This window comes from Pteronotus mesoamericanus, unplaced genomic scaffold (assembly GCF_021234165.1).
Source record: "Pteronotus mesoamericanus isolate MK-2021 breed Mesoamerican mustached bat unplaced genomic scaffold, CSHL_Meso_final contig_29, whole genome shotgun sequence".
NCBI classification, from domain to species: domain Eukaryota; kingdom Metazoa; phylum Chordata; class Mammalia; order Chiroptera; family Mormoopidae; genus Pteronotus; species Pteronotus mesoamericanus.
In genome coordinates, this window is record NW_026555123.1 from 4,168,704 (window position 1) to 4,184,114 (window position 15,411).

Sequence of the window (15,411 nt, forward strand, 5' to 3'; positions counted from 1 at the left end):
CAGCACATTCCAGGGTTACAAGGACAGGGTGCTGCGAGACAAGGGGGAGCGTTATTGACAGTTGTAAAGCATTAGGCGTCAGACAGAAACTTGTCAAAAACAGCTGCTGCCGGGCGCTGATGGATAACGTTTTCGCTCCGCCGGCTGAGCGCGCAGACAGCCGCGGGGCTGGGCAGGGGCACACACAGACCCGGGGGGTCCGCTGACAGATGGCCCGGGAGCAGCCAGCCGCGGGGCGCGCCGCCGCGGAGAGACGACACGCGGCACTCAAGGAACGTGCAGAGGCGGCGATGCCTGATAATCATTTATTTGTCAGAGACGAGCACGCAGGACACGGCAGAGGCAGGGACTGTGCAACTGGTCATCGGAGTCAAAGTTTTGTGCCGCTCGCCGACCACACAGTGTAAAAAGAGTCACGGAGGCCGTAGACAAAAGTGCCCGGGAATCTTTTATGATCCATTCAATTAAAAAATACAAGCTCACGCAAGGGTTCGATGTCTCAAAAGTAACAATTTCATTAAAATCCGCCTATGAGAGGAAACCACAAAAGCGAGAGGGAAGTGGCACGTGTCCTGGAGAAGGACCAGGCGCTGCGTCGGGTGCGGCCCCACGCGAGGCTCTGGGGTTCGGGGAGCGGCCAGGCCACCTAACGATCGAAAACATGTTTTATTGCTCAGGTGAGGGGAGCTGTTTCCTGTGGTCGGGCCACGTAGTCGTTTAAGTGGCCAGAAATCTACAGAATGCCTCAAAGGGTACTTCAACCATGAACCTCTACACCCATTGATTATTCCTGATTTAGAAAAGGTCAAAGGAGCCAAACTCCAGTAAAACTGTACATTTATCTCTAGGTCATTTTATCATTTAAAGGGAAAAAAAATTCTCGTTCCAAAGATTGAATGTGGGCCCTAAAATTATTTACTCGCTGCGGCCCGAGCACGTGGAAACCCCTGAAAATAGAGGCCTGTAAGGGAAACCCGGACGGAGACGCCAGGGCGCCGGCAGCCACCTCGGCCCCTCCTGAGGGAAGCACAGGCGACGCTGCGTTTGTCGAAGCCGCGCTGGCCTGAACCGCCGCCGGCGGGGACGAGGCTTCCTGTGGCGGTTTTAAAAAATTTTGTCTATTATTTTAAAAATCATTTTTTCTCTTTTAATCAGACACAAGATTTTTAGAAAAAGACACCTATGACTTCATGCAGGATAAACTTTCCATTGAAAAAATACCGGCGGCCCTGACGGAACTGTCATCGGCGCCGCAGCATCGGCCAGATCTCCTCTAACCGCCCCCCCCCAGAGGCTCAAGCAACGCCTCTGCGCCCGCAGGGGGAGCGGGACCGGCCACAATGCAGGGGACGGGAGGCGGCTGGTCCTCAAGTTCTCCAAAGGGGGCTCTGGCGTGGCGGGGCATTCCTTTCCCGTAAGGAAATTAGCCAGAGCTTTTGGTGCTCATTTCTCTCCCCTCGTCTGTAAGGCCAGTATACAAAAACCAAAGAAATACAAGAAGATAAAACAAAACCCCCGAGAGATCTTGAAATGGGGCACATATCCCGGGGGACCCAGTCACACCACGCCCCGCCCTAAGCCCAGGGAAGGTGGGTCGGGGCTCTGAGTGTCCCTGAGTCCTCCGCCAGGGAACGGGACTTGTGTGAGCCCCGAGCTCCATCCGTCTCAGCGCACAGGAGGCGCTTCGACCGCAGAAGAAAGAGGCATGCGGTGGAGAGCGTTAGTGGTCAACAGAGAAGGAGCTCTCTCTCAGTAGTGTGTGCTTGTCGTTAGTGCCGACGGTGACTCAACCGAGGTACAGAATAGTCACTTTAACAGAGAGATGAGAGTCTGAGATAACCAGAGGAAAACAGAGACTGAAGCCATTCTAATAACGTCCTGACACCAAAATAACATTAAAATGAGAAACTAACAAGGTAGGTTCAAGGCCTCCGGGGACCCGTTTTCTCGGCCAGGTTTCACATTCTCACGACGTCGTGGTCCTTCTCTTCCAGCAAAGTTATCAGCTGGCAGAAGCTGTCTTTCAGAGCGTCCACGTTGTCCAGCGAGCAGGGCTGCAGGATCCAGCGTTTTCCACGGGCCAGGGGTTCAAGCTCAAAGTATTTCTTGACCTTAAGGGGGACACAGAAGATAAATGTGTTGTTAATGACATCGGAACTGTTCCCATAGCGACATGCTGAGAGTGATAAAGTAGGGCGGTTTCAGGAAGAACATATGTGAACGGTGATGCCCAGAACTTTCTAGAAACCCACCCCCAGCTGTAGTTAGAATGCGGGCTGCGCATGGGCCCAGGAGTGTTTTCTTTAGGGGTGAAGGGCCCGCCTATGAGTCCCCGTTCCGTCCGCACACTTGGCGGCACGGGGGCCTGAGGGAGCCCGGGAAGAGCTGCGCGGACCGCGTGTGTCACACGGCAGAGCAGGCGGCGGCCGCCACGTGGATCCAAGTCTGCCAGGCCGATGGCGGGGGGTTGGTGGGGAGCAGCTCTCGCCACGCCGCCCGCCCGCCCGCCCGCAGGAGTGCCTGGGCCCCGTCAGGCACTCGAGGCCGTTCTTTTGATCGAAGACACACAGAATTAGAAATACAATTTAACTTAACTCATCTTTCTTTTCTCTTCTTAAATTTCTAGTGTGTATTTCTGAGACCCGGGGAGGCGGTTTTTAGGAAAGAGGAAGGAAACCACGTGTGTGTGAACGTATCTATGAACTTGTATAAATACACATCCGTGCATGACGTTTCCCAGCTTCCCCCTCCTCGTCCTGAATTTGCAGGTGGGGAAAAACCAAGACGTGGCCGGTCTGTGGGCCGAGCGCCGGCTATCTTAGGTGCCCGTCCCCCGAGTAAGCCGGCACCGTCTTGCTCAGGGCATCGGCGAGGATTCTAACAGTATCCAGGATTACTGACTCCTGGCTTTAAGTCAACTTCAAATTGTCATGACCTTCAGAAGTACTGACGATCTTCTCTCAAAGGGTATAATAAAGTACTAAGCTCGTGAATCCACACACGCACCCCCCACCAGAATCCTGTATTTGTAGTCCCGTAAGGGTTTCACAACGTAAAACACAGTCAGTGCCAACAGCAGCAGAGGCGCTATTCAAAAACATCCCTGGTCAACAAACTTCATTACATCCAAGGCGCCATGGGAGATGACCTCGGTCACACGTGACCCTGGCAAAAAAAAATAAGTGCCCCGACCTTAATGCCGTTCCCGACTGCGGTTTCACTGTGCCTGTATCGGCCCGAGAATCAGACGAGCGTGGGCAGCGGAGAGGCACCGCTCGAAGCGGCGCTCACGTGTGCGCACAGGCGGGACGGGGCAAGGACACAGGACGCGCGCTGCGTTTTTATGCTGGTTTAGGAGCCACACACGAGTGAGCGTGCGCCAGCTCAGGGGCGTCTCAGACGTCCTCCTACAGATGTCTGCAAATTCATAATGAACACTGCTCTTCCTGAAAAAGAAAGACTCGAGAATCGATGCGTCCTCACTCATTTGGGCTCTGAAGTGTAACGAGAATGTCACAGTCAGAAAATAGGTGCACAGCTTCAGAAAAATCTCTGCCGCAGGTTTTTTTTTTACTAATCACGTTAAGAGGATTCTCCCTCATGAAATACGTAAGGGGCGTTCTTTTAGTTTCCTTTCTTTAGGGCGCTGCAAACAGCTCACTCGCGAGAGAGTGTAAAACGGCGCGCGTGGGCCAAGCGGCACGGGCGGCCCCCGGCCCCCGGCCCCCACTCCCGCCCCCGGAGCAGGGCCTGCCAGGCAGCCGCTCAGCCTGGAGAGTGGCGCCGGTCCGGAGGGGAGAGTGGGCGGGAGGGCCGGGGGCGGGAGAGGCTGAAGTCCCGGGGCTGCCCCCCAGACATCAACAACGGAGACGCCTGCGTCTCCCGCAGAGGCCCAGCCAGGGCACCGGGCCACAATGGCGCCGGTGGGCGGCCCGCGGAGGAGGTGGTGCCCCCCGAGCATTGCTGCCACCGGGGCGAGGTCGCTGACGCTAGAGCAAAGGAGGCGACACACACAGCCAGTGTAGGTCACCCTAACAATACTTCCTCCCCACGGGTCGTTTACAAGTTCGTAGACTCGATCTTGGGAGCACACGAGCAGCTCATTTGAAAACAAGGTTAGATTTACACAGTCACAAAATGTCATTTGTGGTATTTTGCAATAGCCCCCCCCCCCCCCCCGTAAGGTTTCTAGCTTCCCACTGGGTTGGTTTCTAGGCAACCGAAGGTACAGCCCATCGTGCAGGCCCACGTGGAAGATGCTCGAGGTAAGTAGCCGTGTTTCAGGAGCTGTTCCTGCTGAATGTGAAACGTGAGAGGCGAGGGGGAGCGTCCACGGCGGGCCGCGCACCCAGCACGGGGGCCGCGGCGGGAGGCAGACACGCACGGCTGGGAACCAGCGGCTTTCCGACCGGCTGCCCCAGCAGGCGGGGCCCAACCTGCCCGTTCTCCCCGCGGGCACCCAGAGGACGCCTCGCCCGCAACCCTGCCGCTGCCGGCTGTAAAGCGAGGCCGGTCCCGGCGACACGGGAGTCCAGCGCGCGCCGTGCTCACGCCTGGAACCAGCTTCTCGTCACCCGGGGCTTCGCGTTTCTAAGGACAAGCAGCGCCCCGCGGCGGGTGCGGGGGGCAGGCGAGGACTTGCTGCTTCAACTGGGGCTCCTCCCTCACGGTGACGTTCTAATTTAGGTTTCTTATGTTAACCCGAACTCATTTTTACCTCCCTGTATTATTATTACAGTAACAATTACAGACATGTCACTTATCCCCATTGCTTTTTTTTTTTTTAATTTTGGTCCTTCCGCGGCTGAGGTATAATTTTAAAGAAAGGGGACAAATCACATGCTTACCTCCGATGTTGTTTTTGAGGTTAAAAAACTGCCTGTCATGTAAGGACCTATTCTTTTTTAATAATAGACACAACTTTTTAAGGGTTATTTTCTTACGCAGATAAATTTTTTAACTCGAGGAAATGAACGTGAGCCTTTGAAACAGATTACCCGCTGCTCCCACGTCACGGGTAACTGGAAGCGGCTGGAGAACGGAGGCCCTGGCCGCTCCGCGTTGGCTCGGGCAGAAGCACGGTGGGGGCGGGGGGGCACAGTCCGGAGGGGTCACCGCCTCTTCCTGTGAGACAGGGGGCTAAGGTCTGCGCTCAGGTGTCTGTAAACAGGGCTTGGACCCACGAGAGTGGACGCGGGACATTAAAAAGCGTTACAGAGTGTGGCAGTTCCTCCCGGCCAGGGACTGGGCTGTGCGTCCTGGAACATGCCACCCACCAGGGCTGTGAACTCAATGCCATTGGCACCAAGGTGGCATTGCTGTAACTGAGATGCTCCCCCAGCCCCGCCACGCCGTGTCCGGCGCGCCACCTGGGGACCCGGCCTCCGCCCTTGGCCGGGGATCCCACACTCCCACCACTGGCCGTTCGCTCGCCTGCCCTCCCCTCGCGCCCCGCCGGCACCCAGCAGGCGCACTCGCTCTGTGGGGAAGCCAGCAGGCTCCACAAGACCCTTCGGAAGCACGGGGGTGGGCGTGGTGGGGTCAGGGTCGTTATCAGGGGCTTTGGGAATCTGCACCCTGCAAGTTGGCCTTGCACGACGTCCTTCCTTCCCCCAGCGCTTCCTGATGAGACCTGCGAGCACAGAGGTGGCCTGGGAGCGCTTCAAGCACCAGTGGGCACGGGCGAGGCAGTGGGGGTGGATTTGGGGACAGGGATGTGCATGGAGGCCGCGTGGGCGTGCTTGGACGGGCCACCTGACCTGCGTCCCGTTCTAGGAGGGGTTCTCCAGATGCAAGAGGAAACAGACACAGCGGCTTGCAGGGCACCGTGCTCACCACGTGCTCGGCGAGGTCCCAAGAGCCCCGCAGCCGCGGCTCCGTGGCGGCCCTCACAGGCCCTCGCGCTGCCCGGCTCCCCGCAGGCTTCCTCCCCCGCCCCCCCACCCCGACGGCGTCTAGGCCACACGTGGCCTGGAGGGAAGGCAGGCCACGGATTCCCACAGGAGGCACATGCGCATTCAGACTAAACCTTGACTCACCTAAGGCAATCTGAACAGGAAGCGCCCTAGCAGAAGGGTCTGTTAACAGAACCTTCAGAAACAAAGGCACCTTCTCCATCTCTGGAGAAGGAGTCAGTCTCCCGGAGTCCAGGCTGAGAGAGAGACAGCAGCGGAGACAGGCGGTGGGGCCTCAGGGCGATGCGGGGACCCACGCAGGGAGCGCCGGGGGAAGACCGCGGGCCAGGGCTGGGAGTGTCCAGGGGGCGCGGGGACAGAGCGAGACCCGGCCGCGCTCGCGGCTGTGACCCAGAAGCCGTTACGGTTCTCGTGTCGTTTTTAATGCCCACGGCGTGTCCACCGCACAGTGTGCACTTTCCTCAGAACCGCGTGCATGCTGTTTTTGTGAGACAGGTTCACGTCAGTTTTGAGCTCGTTGGTGAAACCAGGGCCGACCTGAAACCCTGTATGCTACGTTCCGGCTGTCCACGGGGGGCGGGAGCCGGCGCGTCCACACCCCGCCTCCTCGCTTCAGCCGCGGGCGTCGGCCGTGAGCGTGGACGTACGTGTTGCAAGAAGATGTCGCACTGAGGGGACGTTCCTATCCAAACGCTCATTGCGCACCTCCCCTTCCCAACGCCAGCTGCGAGGGCGTCCGATCGCAGGAGCCGGGACGGCGGCTGTGGTCTGGCGCATTCCCATTGGAGACCTGCCAGTGGAACGACCGGGACCTCTTCCTAGGGCCGGCGGTTAAACACTCCATGCCCGGCTGCTCCGTGTGCGCCCGCTGGCACAGGGGTCCGCGGCGTTCGGGTCTCGGCCGCGGGAGCTCACGGAGCAGGCTTCGCCTGGTGCCCGTCCCGCGCGTCAGGGGAAACCTGCCCCGCGGCTGCAGGACCCGGTCTGCAGGTGAAGCGTCAGGGTGTCATTACAATTCTCGTGAGCGTGTCCTCGGGCAGCTGGGTCTGAGCAAGGCTCGCCCAGAGAGTGGCCCCCGCTGTCCCCGCTGTCCCTGCCTCCTGGGCCGGCTCTCAGGGCTCGAATGTCCTTAGGAAGGGGCTAAATAGGTCGTTAAAGGCAGAGATAAATAAGACAGATAACACCGATTTGCCACAGTCCCAACGATGGTACAACACAGCAGACACTAGTTCTCTTCCCTGAGTGCTAATAGGGGCCAGAAAGTGGCAGCTCGGCGCCAACGGACGCGCAGGACCAGGGCGGGGAGCGCTCTGGGAATGCGTGAGGACTTTCCAGAACACGCGGCATGATGTGCTAGTGTCTTTCTGGTAGGACGGGTTCCTCTTAAGCAAAAGGTAGCCTGTCTGACCCGGGAGCGGTGAAAGAGCAGACGCGGCCGCGGGGCAGGGCTGCGCTCGGGCCCGGGCCTCCGTGGAAGCCTCCAGGCAGCGGCCCGGCGCGAAGGCGCGGCCTGTGTCGTGACAGCAGTTACACGGGAGCCCGGCCTTCCCCGGCACAGGCCTTGGCGTGTCCTCGCATCGCCACATGAAATGACCCGTGCGTCCCGGGGGTGGGTCTGAAAAGCATTCCTAGTTTTGTTTAACTGTGAACCTTGAAGTGCGAATAAGTGACATTGATCTCTTTTTTGACACACCTGGGGGTTGGCTTGATTCTATCCCAAAAGCTTGCTTAGGGGGCGATGACTGGGAGAGGCAGGGGTAGGAGTGGGCGTGTCCTGTTTCCAGGGACTGGACAGCGGGCCCGCGGGCCCTTGTCCCAGGCGTGCCCCGCCCTCCCGGCTGCAGTGGCGCCTGCGGGTGTCTCCAGGTGCAAAGGGGCCGCCCAGAAGTGCTCTGGTTTTAAGTCCCCCCAATGTCCTGCCATTAGCTCAAGGGGAAGCCTTCAAGGTAGAGAAGAATCTCTACAAGGGAGGAGTGACCCTCATCACAGCGGCCGCAAAGGGTCCCCCCCCCCCCCGGCCCCGGCACCGAAATTCCCTGAGAGCGGGCGTCGCGGGGCACAGCCTTGCTCACACGCGCATCTGCGGCTGCTCTCCTGCCCTGAGCGCAGAGCGAGCGGTGGCCACGGGGCCGGCCGTGCCCCTCGAAGCCTGGAGTACTTACTCTCGGCGCCTCCGGGAGAAAGAGCCGCCTCGCCTGGCCTGACGCGGGGTTCAGGGGGTGCTTGGCTGCGGCCCCCCGCGCCCTCCCCTGCCAGCCCTCCGCCTCTCCACTTTGGCTCACGCTTTGGGGGCAGAGAGCAGTGGGCCCTTGGGGCCTGGCGGGGCTCCGGGGCGCCCGCGGGAGGCCCACCCTCCCGGCAAAGGCCGCCCCGCCTCCCTGGGGCCGCCCGGCTCGCCCGCAGGGAGACCCGCTCAAGGCTGCGGGGTCGGGCCAGGGCGCAGGGTGACCCGTCCGTCCTCGAGGGTGGCCCTCAGTGCGCAGGGGCGCTGCCGCGGTGACTCCGTTTACAGAGGGATACGCAAGTTGTTAAATTTACAAAACAACTTTTGAAATCGACAAAGTGTAGTTTTCCCTGAAGCAATTATATCCAACTTAAAAACCGCAACAGTCTATTGATGCAGCTGGTAAACTCCGACAATATGTCAGGATGCTGAGCACCGTTTGAGTCCCACGGCGAGCTGAGTAATGGCCGGAGACAGCCACGCCCCACAAAGCCTCGGCAGGGGTGCCTGCCGCCTGGCGTCTCTGGGCCACACTGGAAGAGGAAGAGATGTCTTGGGCCCCGCATTAAATACACAAACACTAACGAGAACTGAGGAGCAAAAACAGGTTTTAAGTAAATTGACGATTTTGTGTCGGGCTGCGTTCACTACCATCCACGGGCCGCAGGGCGGACACCCCTGGTGGAACATTTACTATGTGGCCCCTTTCAGAAGAACAATTGCCAAAAGCCAAGGTATGCACCTTATACATCTCAAAACTCCATTTACACATTTAATAGATTTAATTTTCTTTTTAAGCATTTAGACTGTCTAATAATCCAAACATCCTCAAGTTGCTGAGAATTCTTCTTTTTCCCCAGTCGGAATGCTTAAACATTTCTTCCATTACCCTGATAAACTCAATGACTCAGGTTCTGGTACTTTCTAATACTATTTACAAGCGTAACTACATTCCCGTGCCTGTCTAAGAGAAGGCCAACTCTGAAGTCACCCATTTTAAATTCAGTTGTGTCTGGCTTTGTTCACTGGGCTTAATGTATTCAAGGTTCCCCACGCTGCGGCATGTTTCAGAACTCCGTCCCTTTCTGTGGTGGAATAACATTGCCCTGCATGGCTAGATCACGCTCACCCTTCCACGTTCACACGTATTCAGTCGACGGACACTGGGGCTGTTTCTACTCTTTGGCTACTACAGATTCTTTCCTATGAGCCATGGCTTTCTCCTGAAGGCAGGCATTAGAAACAGCTGCTGTACAAACGAATGGGTCAGGGTACCAAGGCTCGGCGGGGACGACACATGTCCAGCAGGCTATGACGGTCTCCATGTCCCCCCGGGTTCACGAGGTCACACAGATTTGGGCAATCACTCGGCTTTTCTCCACGTGTCTGAGCCCTCAGTTCCTGGAGGGCAGAGAGCAATGAGACAGGTACGCGGTAGCCTCTGAGGTACCCAGGACAAGGCCACACATGGGAGGGTGCTCGTTTAATTATTTAAACTTACCTACAGAGCTGGCGCCGTAAGGGGAAGGCGACCACACATGTACTACGTTCTCTCCCACCTTAACACGTGCGCAAAGGAAGGAAGCCAGCGGGAACCGGAGGCAGCGCCCCCCCCCCCGCCCCCGCCCGTAGGCCCGCAGGCCACATTCGCTGCAGGAGCGGGGGCGTCGTGGACCTCAGCACCGGGGCCTGATTGCATTAAGCGCCGCTCCACACATGCCCCCAGGCGGCTGCAATGAACTGTTCCGCAAACAGAAAAGAAAACAACCTATCATGGAAAACAACATCTCCAGTAAAAGACGCACACAGGACACCTCGGTTTCGAGCGCTGCCTTTCATCTGGGTCCAAACAACGCGCCCTACCCACCTTGGCGCGTGGAGGGCACGGACCGACGCCGCTGTCCTAGCAGGGCGGCCCCGGTCCCCGGTGCGCCACGTGGCCGCCTCCCTCTCCTCATCCTGCCCACTCTTCTGCGGTCGCTCCTCTTCCGCCCCCTCAGGAGAGCGTCCAGTGCTGGGGTGCGGACCACTTTTAGGGGGTCACGCCTGCTTCTGTCCCTCCCGTGGGGGGATAATAGTTACAACTTGACTTTGGTTTTAGGAAGAAGCCTGTGTATGAAAACCTTTTCCCTGGCGATAGGATATGGTTGTTTAGACAGTTCCACCAGCATGTATGAGGCCCAGTCAAGTGTGGCCCAGGCAGGAGAGAGCACAGCCCCAAACACGTCCGGAACGACGCTGTCGGCCACGCATGGCCGCTTTGCACGAGCAAACTGCTGCATAAATGGCTCGCTTGCCTACGTGCAGGCACCACGAAATCGATTCATTTAAGGGCTTTCTTTTTTTTATCTAATACTCATGAGCTGTGCATCCCGCGGCACCTGGGTGGGCGGGCGGGTATCCAGGTGTCAAAGCGCAGGCTGAACTAGGGTGTTTTGGGAGGTGAGAAGGCACCGGGGGATGCGCATCGACCGCCGGCCACCGAGCCTGCGACCGCCCCGCAACGGGTCGGCAGGGCGCTCTTCCACCGCTGAGGCTGGCACCGGCCGGCGGGGCTCTGGGGCCGTCCTGCCTGAGAGCCCTGCTCTGGTTTTGGGGCCGCAGTCTTCCCGCCACAGCCTCGGACCCAGCGACACGGCGCCACAGGAAGCAGCCTGGGGTTTCCCAAATCCAGCATCTGCCTCGGCCTGAGCGTCCAATTCCACCCCCAAAGACTCACGTCCCGAAACCTCGGAGGTGCCTCGATGTCGGCTTACCCGTGAATGACATTCACTACTCTGCTTCCTATTTGGAATTTTCTTTAGGAAACTGCTGTCTTTAAAAATTGGTTTCGGGTCAAGCCTCCTATTTTGCTTTTCCTGTTGCACGAGTCTCCATGCCATGAATACACTTCGATCGACGGCGTCCTGATCGGACCAGCAGGGCACAGGCCTCCCGTCTGGGGGCGACCCCCGTCCCTGCCGCGCACGGCCCGAGCCCTCGGTGGGCGCCCGAACCACCACCGGCCGGCCAACACGCAGGACCCCTCGACTCCGGCGAGGGCGAGCCGTCAGCCGGCCTCACGCGTCCCGCAATAGAGCTCTCTCGGTTCCCCCCCCCCACCCGTCTGGGATGAACCGGCCCTCCGCCGCCCGGGGACAAGACAGCGGTGCCGGCTACGTGACTACACGCGCTGGGGTGCACGCCACGCCCCGGCAGGGCCGCCAGCTCCCTGTCGCCTCTGCTCACCCCGGCTCCGGGCTCCGCCCCAGTTCCCACAAGGGCAGCCTCTCGCTTGTTACCATGAGGGAGCTTCGTTAAGGGCCATAGCAATGAATGAAAGACGAACTTGACAAGGAAACGTCTCTTTCTCTGAAAAACCGAATGGAACGTGTTCACAGAACTTAGTAAAGGCCAATCGCCAAGGACCGCCTACTGTCGAATCAGATTTGGGTACGAGGTCGAGGCCGAGGCCCGGGAGGGGAGGGGCAGGTCGCCATTCCCCCACTTGCCACTCTGGCTCCATCTCAAAGGCACAGGCGCGGAAAACCATAGGCGACGGGTGCCCTTTAGGGGAGAATTCGAACACAGACTCTCACTGATGGCCCCGTACTCACAGGCAAGGCCTGGCCCAGCGTCGAAAGATGAGTGCCATTGGTATGTTTTAAGTTAAAATAAATTATTTAGAGTATGCATTTATTCCGTTTTTTTAATGATAAGGCACTTGAGCCAACTCTTCATTAACCGTTCCAGGACCAGTTCAGATCAGCACAGATCGGGCGGTTTAACGGCGCATCTCAAATACTGCGCTTCCTCCTGCCGGAACGGGGTGCTCGCAGATGGGAGGCCGCGGATACCCGCTTCGGCCCGAGTCCCGAGCGCCGCGGAGCCTCACGTCCACTGTCCGGCTCAACACCAGTGCCTGTCAGCTCCAGGCCCTGAGTGGGCGGATAAATAAGATTGTATAACTCTCCCCCCGCCCCCACAGCCTTGCCGGTTTCTGCAGAAACAGTCACAGCTGTGAAGGCAAATCACGGTGACAACTGGGCGCCTCATTATGAGGGACAGCATCCTTGAAAAAGCACTGCACCGTTCTGAGTGCATCTGTGAACCGTTCTCTAAGCAGGACGTCTCCCCGCGCCCTGGACTCGGCCGCGGAGACAGAGGGCGGACCGTTCCGCCAGGAGGTCGCCCCCGGGGTCCCTCAGCCGTGCCGTGGACGGCCACCTCCGACCAGGGCCGTTGTCCAGGCGACAGGCAAGCTTGGCGTTTTGCATCATGGTCCTGTTTCACCTTGAAATTATCTGTTTCCTTCCATCCTTAAGTCACAGTGATTTTCCATTAGTAAGATGGCAATTTTGTGGCGTTTGGAAATATAAGTCATGGCAGCACCTGACCAACGATGGCTCGTGTGAGCTATTTTTACCTGGAAGGCAAATGCGAATCATGGGATAATACAAATGGAGGCCTGTGAATGGCTCTCACCTGCGTGCACGTTTATTTTCAGTCAACAAATCACCTGAGGCCCTGCCTCCATCACCTTTAACGTAAGGGGATCAAGCCTGATTCACGACGACATCTAATCTTTCCCATGAAAAGGAGGGAAGGGGGCGCTCCGAGACCCAGGGTAAGAGAAGTAAATTCTTGCCCATCTGACCCCAGCCGGTCCTCCGGAAACTGGGCGCCTACACGCTTCTCATCGGTTAGATGCAGCCCAGGGGTCGCCAAACAGAGGACAAGTGAGGTCCCTCTCGGCGGCTGAATTACCTGCATTCTGACTCCTCGTATGAAGTCGGGGAGGCCAGCGGTGCCGTGCCCAGGCCTCAGGCTGAGCTACCTTTGGTGCCGTTTGAAGGGGCAGCCCAAGGCGGTGAACTGGGAGGCTACGCGGTTTGACCCAAGGGCCGCAAGGCGAGGACCAGCAGCGGGAAGCACCGTGTCCCGGAGTGGGGTCTGCCTGGCCTCGCAGGGCCCCTGCATGCCACCGAGGCCCAGGATACATCGGGCACGGGCTGGGGAAGGGCAGGAGACGCGGCCGACGAGCACGTGCAGCATCCCGGGCGGAGATCCTCGCCCCGAGACCCGGGCGGAAGGGAGCTGACGCCGCCAAGCACTGGCCGAGAGCGTGAGCAGCAGCGCTTGCGACCGGACCCGAAGCACTCGCTCAGCGAGCAGGCGGCTCCGCGCCTGCAGGCCAGGACCTGGCATGGCCTGCGCAGCTTCTTAATGGTTTTGATATTTGCAGGAGATGTTACAGATGAGACCCTTGGAGCTCAGGTTTAAGGACTGCGCTCTGGCCGTAGCACAAGGTTTAAAATATTCCCGTGTCTGCACAAAGCCTGAGAACGCTCTCTGGGAAACGCGAGCCCTTGCCCACCCAATGGGCCCCTCCCCCGCTTTCCCCCTCCGCCAGCTGGGTTTCATTTTAAGAATTTCACACTGAATATAAAGTGCTATTTTGACCATGTGGCTCCAGAGTTGTGAATTGAGAGCCTATTCAGATGGCACGTGAGTGACGGCCGGAGGGGGTGTGCGCACTGGACGCCCCAGCCTCTGCCCCCAGGGCCCCGCGGGCTCCCGGGACGGAGCCCGCCCTGGCAGGTGCCCCTGGCAGGAGTGTGCGGTCTGCTGGCACGGCCACGTCCCACGCCCCCACCGCGTGACCCCCTCGCCGGGCCGGTCCCCCCGCGCCCGCCCACGGGGACACGCAGGTTTGCTCTCTCAGACACCCCTCGGACCACGTCCATTTGCGACACCGAACGCACCTGTGGCTCCCGGGCTCCCGGGCTCCCGGGCTCCGGGCTCAGGGGTGGCGCTTTGGGGAGGTGCGCGCGTGAGTTTGGTTTTCTGGGGTCGGGGCTGGCAAAGCCCGACAGGTGTGACGTGGGAGAGACTCCATGCAGTCGCTCAGGGACTGTCTCAAAGTCCTGGGCATCAAGAAGCGTTTCCAGTACCAGCTATTTAAGCTTCCCCCAAAGCAGCCCCGTTTGTTCCAGCCGCCATCCATCTTGTTCCCACGAGTCGTCCTCAAGTGCATCGTAGGCATGAAAGGGATGCATGTTCCGTGGTATGAATGAACGTGCGACAGATTTATGAATGTAACGACATCTTCTGCTTTCCTAAGTCTTCCTTAGGGCCGCGCCGCTCCGAGGGTTCTGTACTCTCAGGCAGCGCCCCCCGTGGGGTATTATAAAGCAGATTGCCTCTCGTGCACGGAAACTCAGGGCGGCGGAACCCAGGCACTGAATTTTGAGAAGGGTGCCGAGCTCGTATCTACATCGGGTGCTGGGATGCTGCAGACGGTCTCAAGGTGCAGGAGCTTATCTAACTCGTATCACACAGACACGAACAGAAGTTGACAGGAGAGGCAAGTTGACATGGTGGGTCCCCTGCAGGACAAGAGAGGCTCTGGCCAAAGGCAGGCACGGGCGCCCGCCCTCCCGAGTTCCTCTGCCGGGAGGCAATCCCGCCCCCCCGCCCCCGCCCTTCTGCCCCCTCAGGGCAAAACTAAAGCCAAACAAGCGCACTATGAACGTCAGCTACTGTTGGGGCCCGTTTTCCTCCTCGCCAGCACGATAAACACAGTCCAAACAGCCGTCGCCCACATGAATGTGTTCACTGCAGACGCCGGGCATGCACAGTCGAGAACAGTGCTCGGCGCAGGAACAGGGACCGAGGAAGCCACGTCCGACCGACGACGCTGGAGGGCAACCCGGGGCAAGGAAAGGCGGCGAGCGTTTTCTTAGTCGCCCTCTGGGTTATGGGACTGGAAACCGCAGGCCCGGGCAGTTTTTGTACTTTAAAAAACCAATAAAGACATACACATGAACAAATCAAAACACAGAACGGGCTTTTTTTTTTTTTTTTTTAAAGAAAATAACGACGTGCCCGGGTGCAGAGTCAGGCGCAAGCGGGGAGCCCGGCTCACCGTGCAGACTCCGCAGACGTGCGCTGTGTGGCCATGAAGCGCAGCGGACGACAAAATGCTCACCGCAGCGTCTCCCCTTGTGGAGAAAAGAAAATTCGCCCGCTTCGTCGCTATCACAGTTCAATGGGGATTTAAATCCATGGTACGTCACTTACATTTCAAGAGTTTGTCCGCTTCTGGAAGGCAGTGGCCTTCCAGGCAGGCGAGGACACCACTCAGGATTCCTAACTTCGCAACGGAAAACCCTCTTCCCAGGCCGCCCAGTTCAGGTGAGGACAGCTGCTCTCAGACTCACACGTCCCAGGGTCTCAGGGCCGGGACGAGAGGGACCCGCGCACTTCCTGCGCCCCTCCAGGCCCCTTCAG

At 58.7% G+C, this 15,411-nt stretch overlaps 1 protein-coding gene across 1 annotated transcript in view; it reads right to left on the reverse strand.

Annotated features, from left to right (window-relative positions):
- Positions 1 to 297: 297 nt before the first annotated feature.
- Positions 298 to 15,411, reverse strand: part of ARL15 (ADP ribosylation factor like GTPase 15) — a 322,033-nt gene continuing 306,919 nt past the window's right edge. The window contains exon 5 of the mRNA XM_054575339.1: positions 298 to 2,111. Coding sequence (XP_054431314.1) covers positions 1,959 to 2,111 — 153 coding nt within the window. The 3' untranslated portion in view covers positions 298 to 1,958. The remainder of the gene's footprint in view (positions 2,112 to 15,411) is intronic.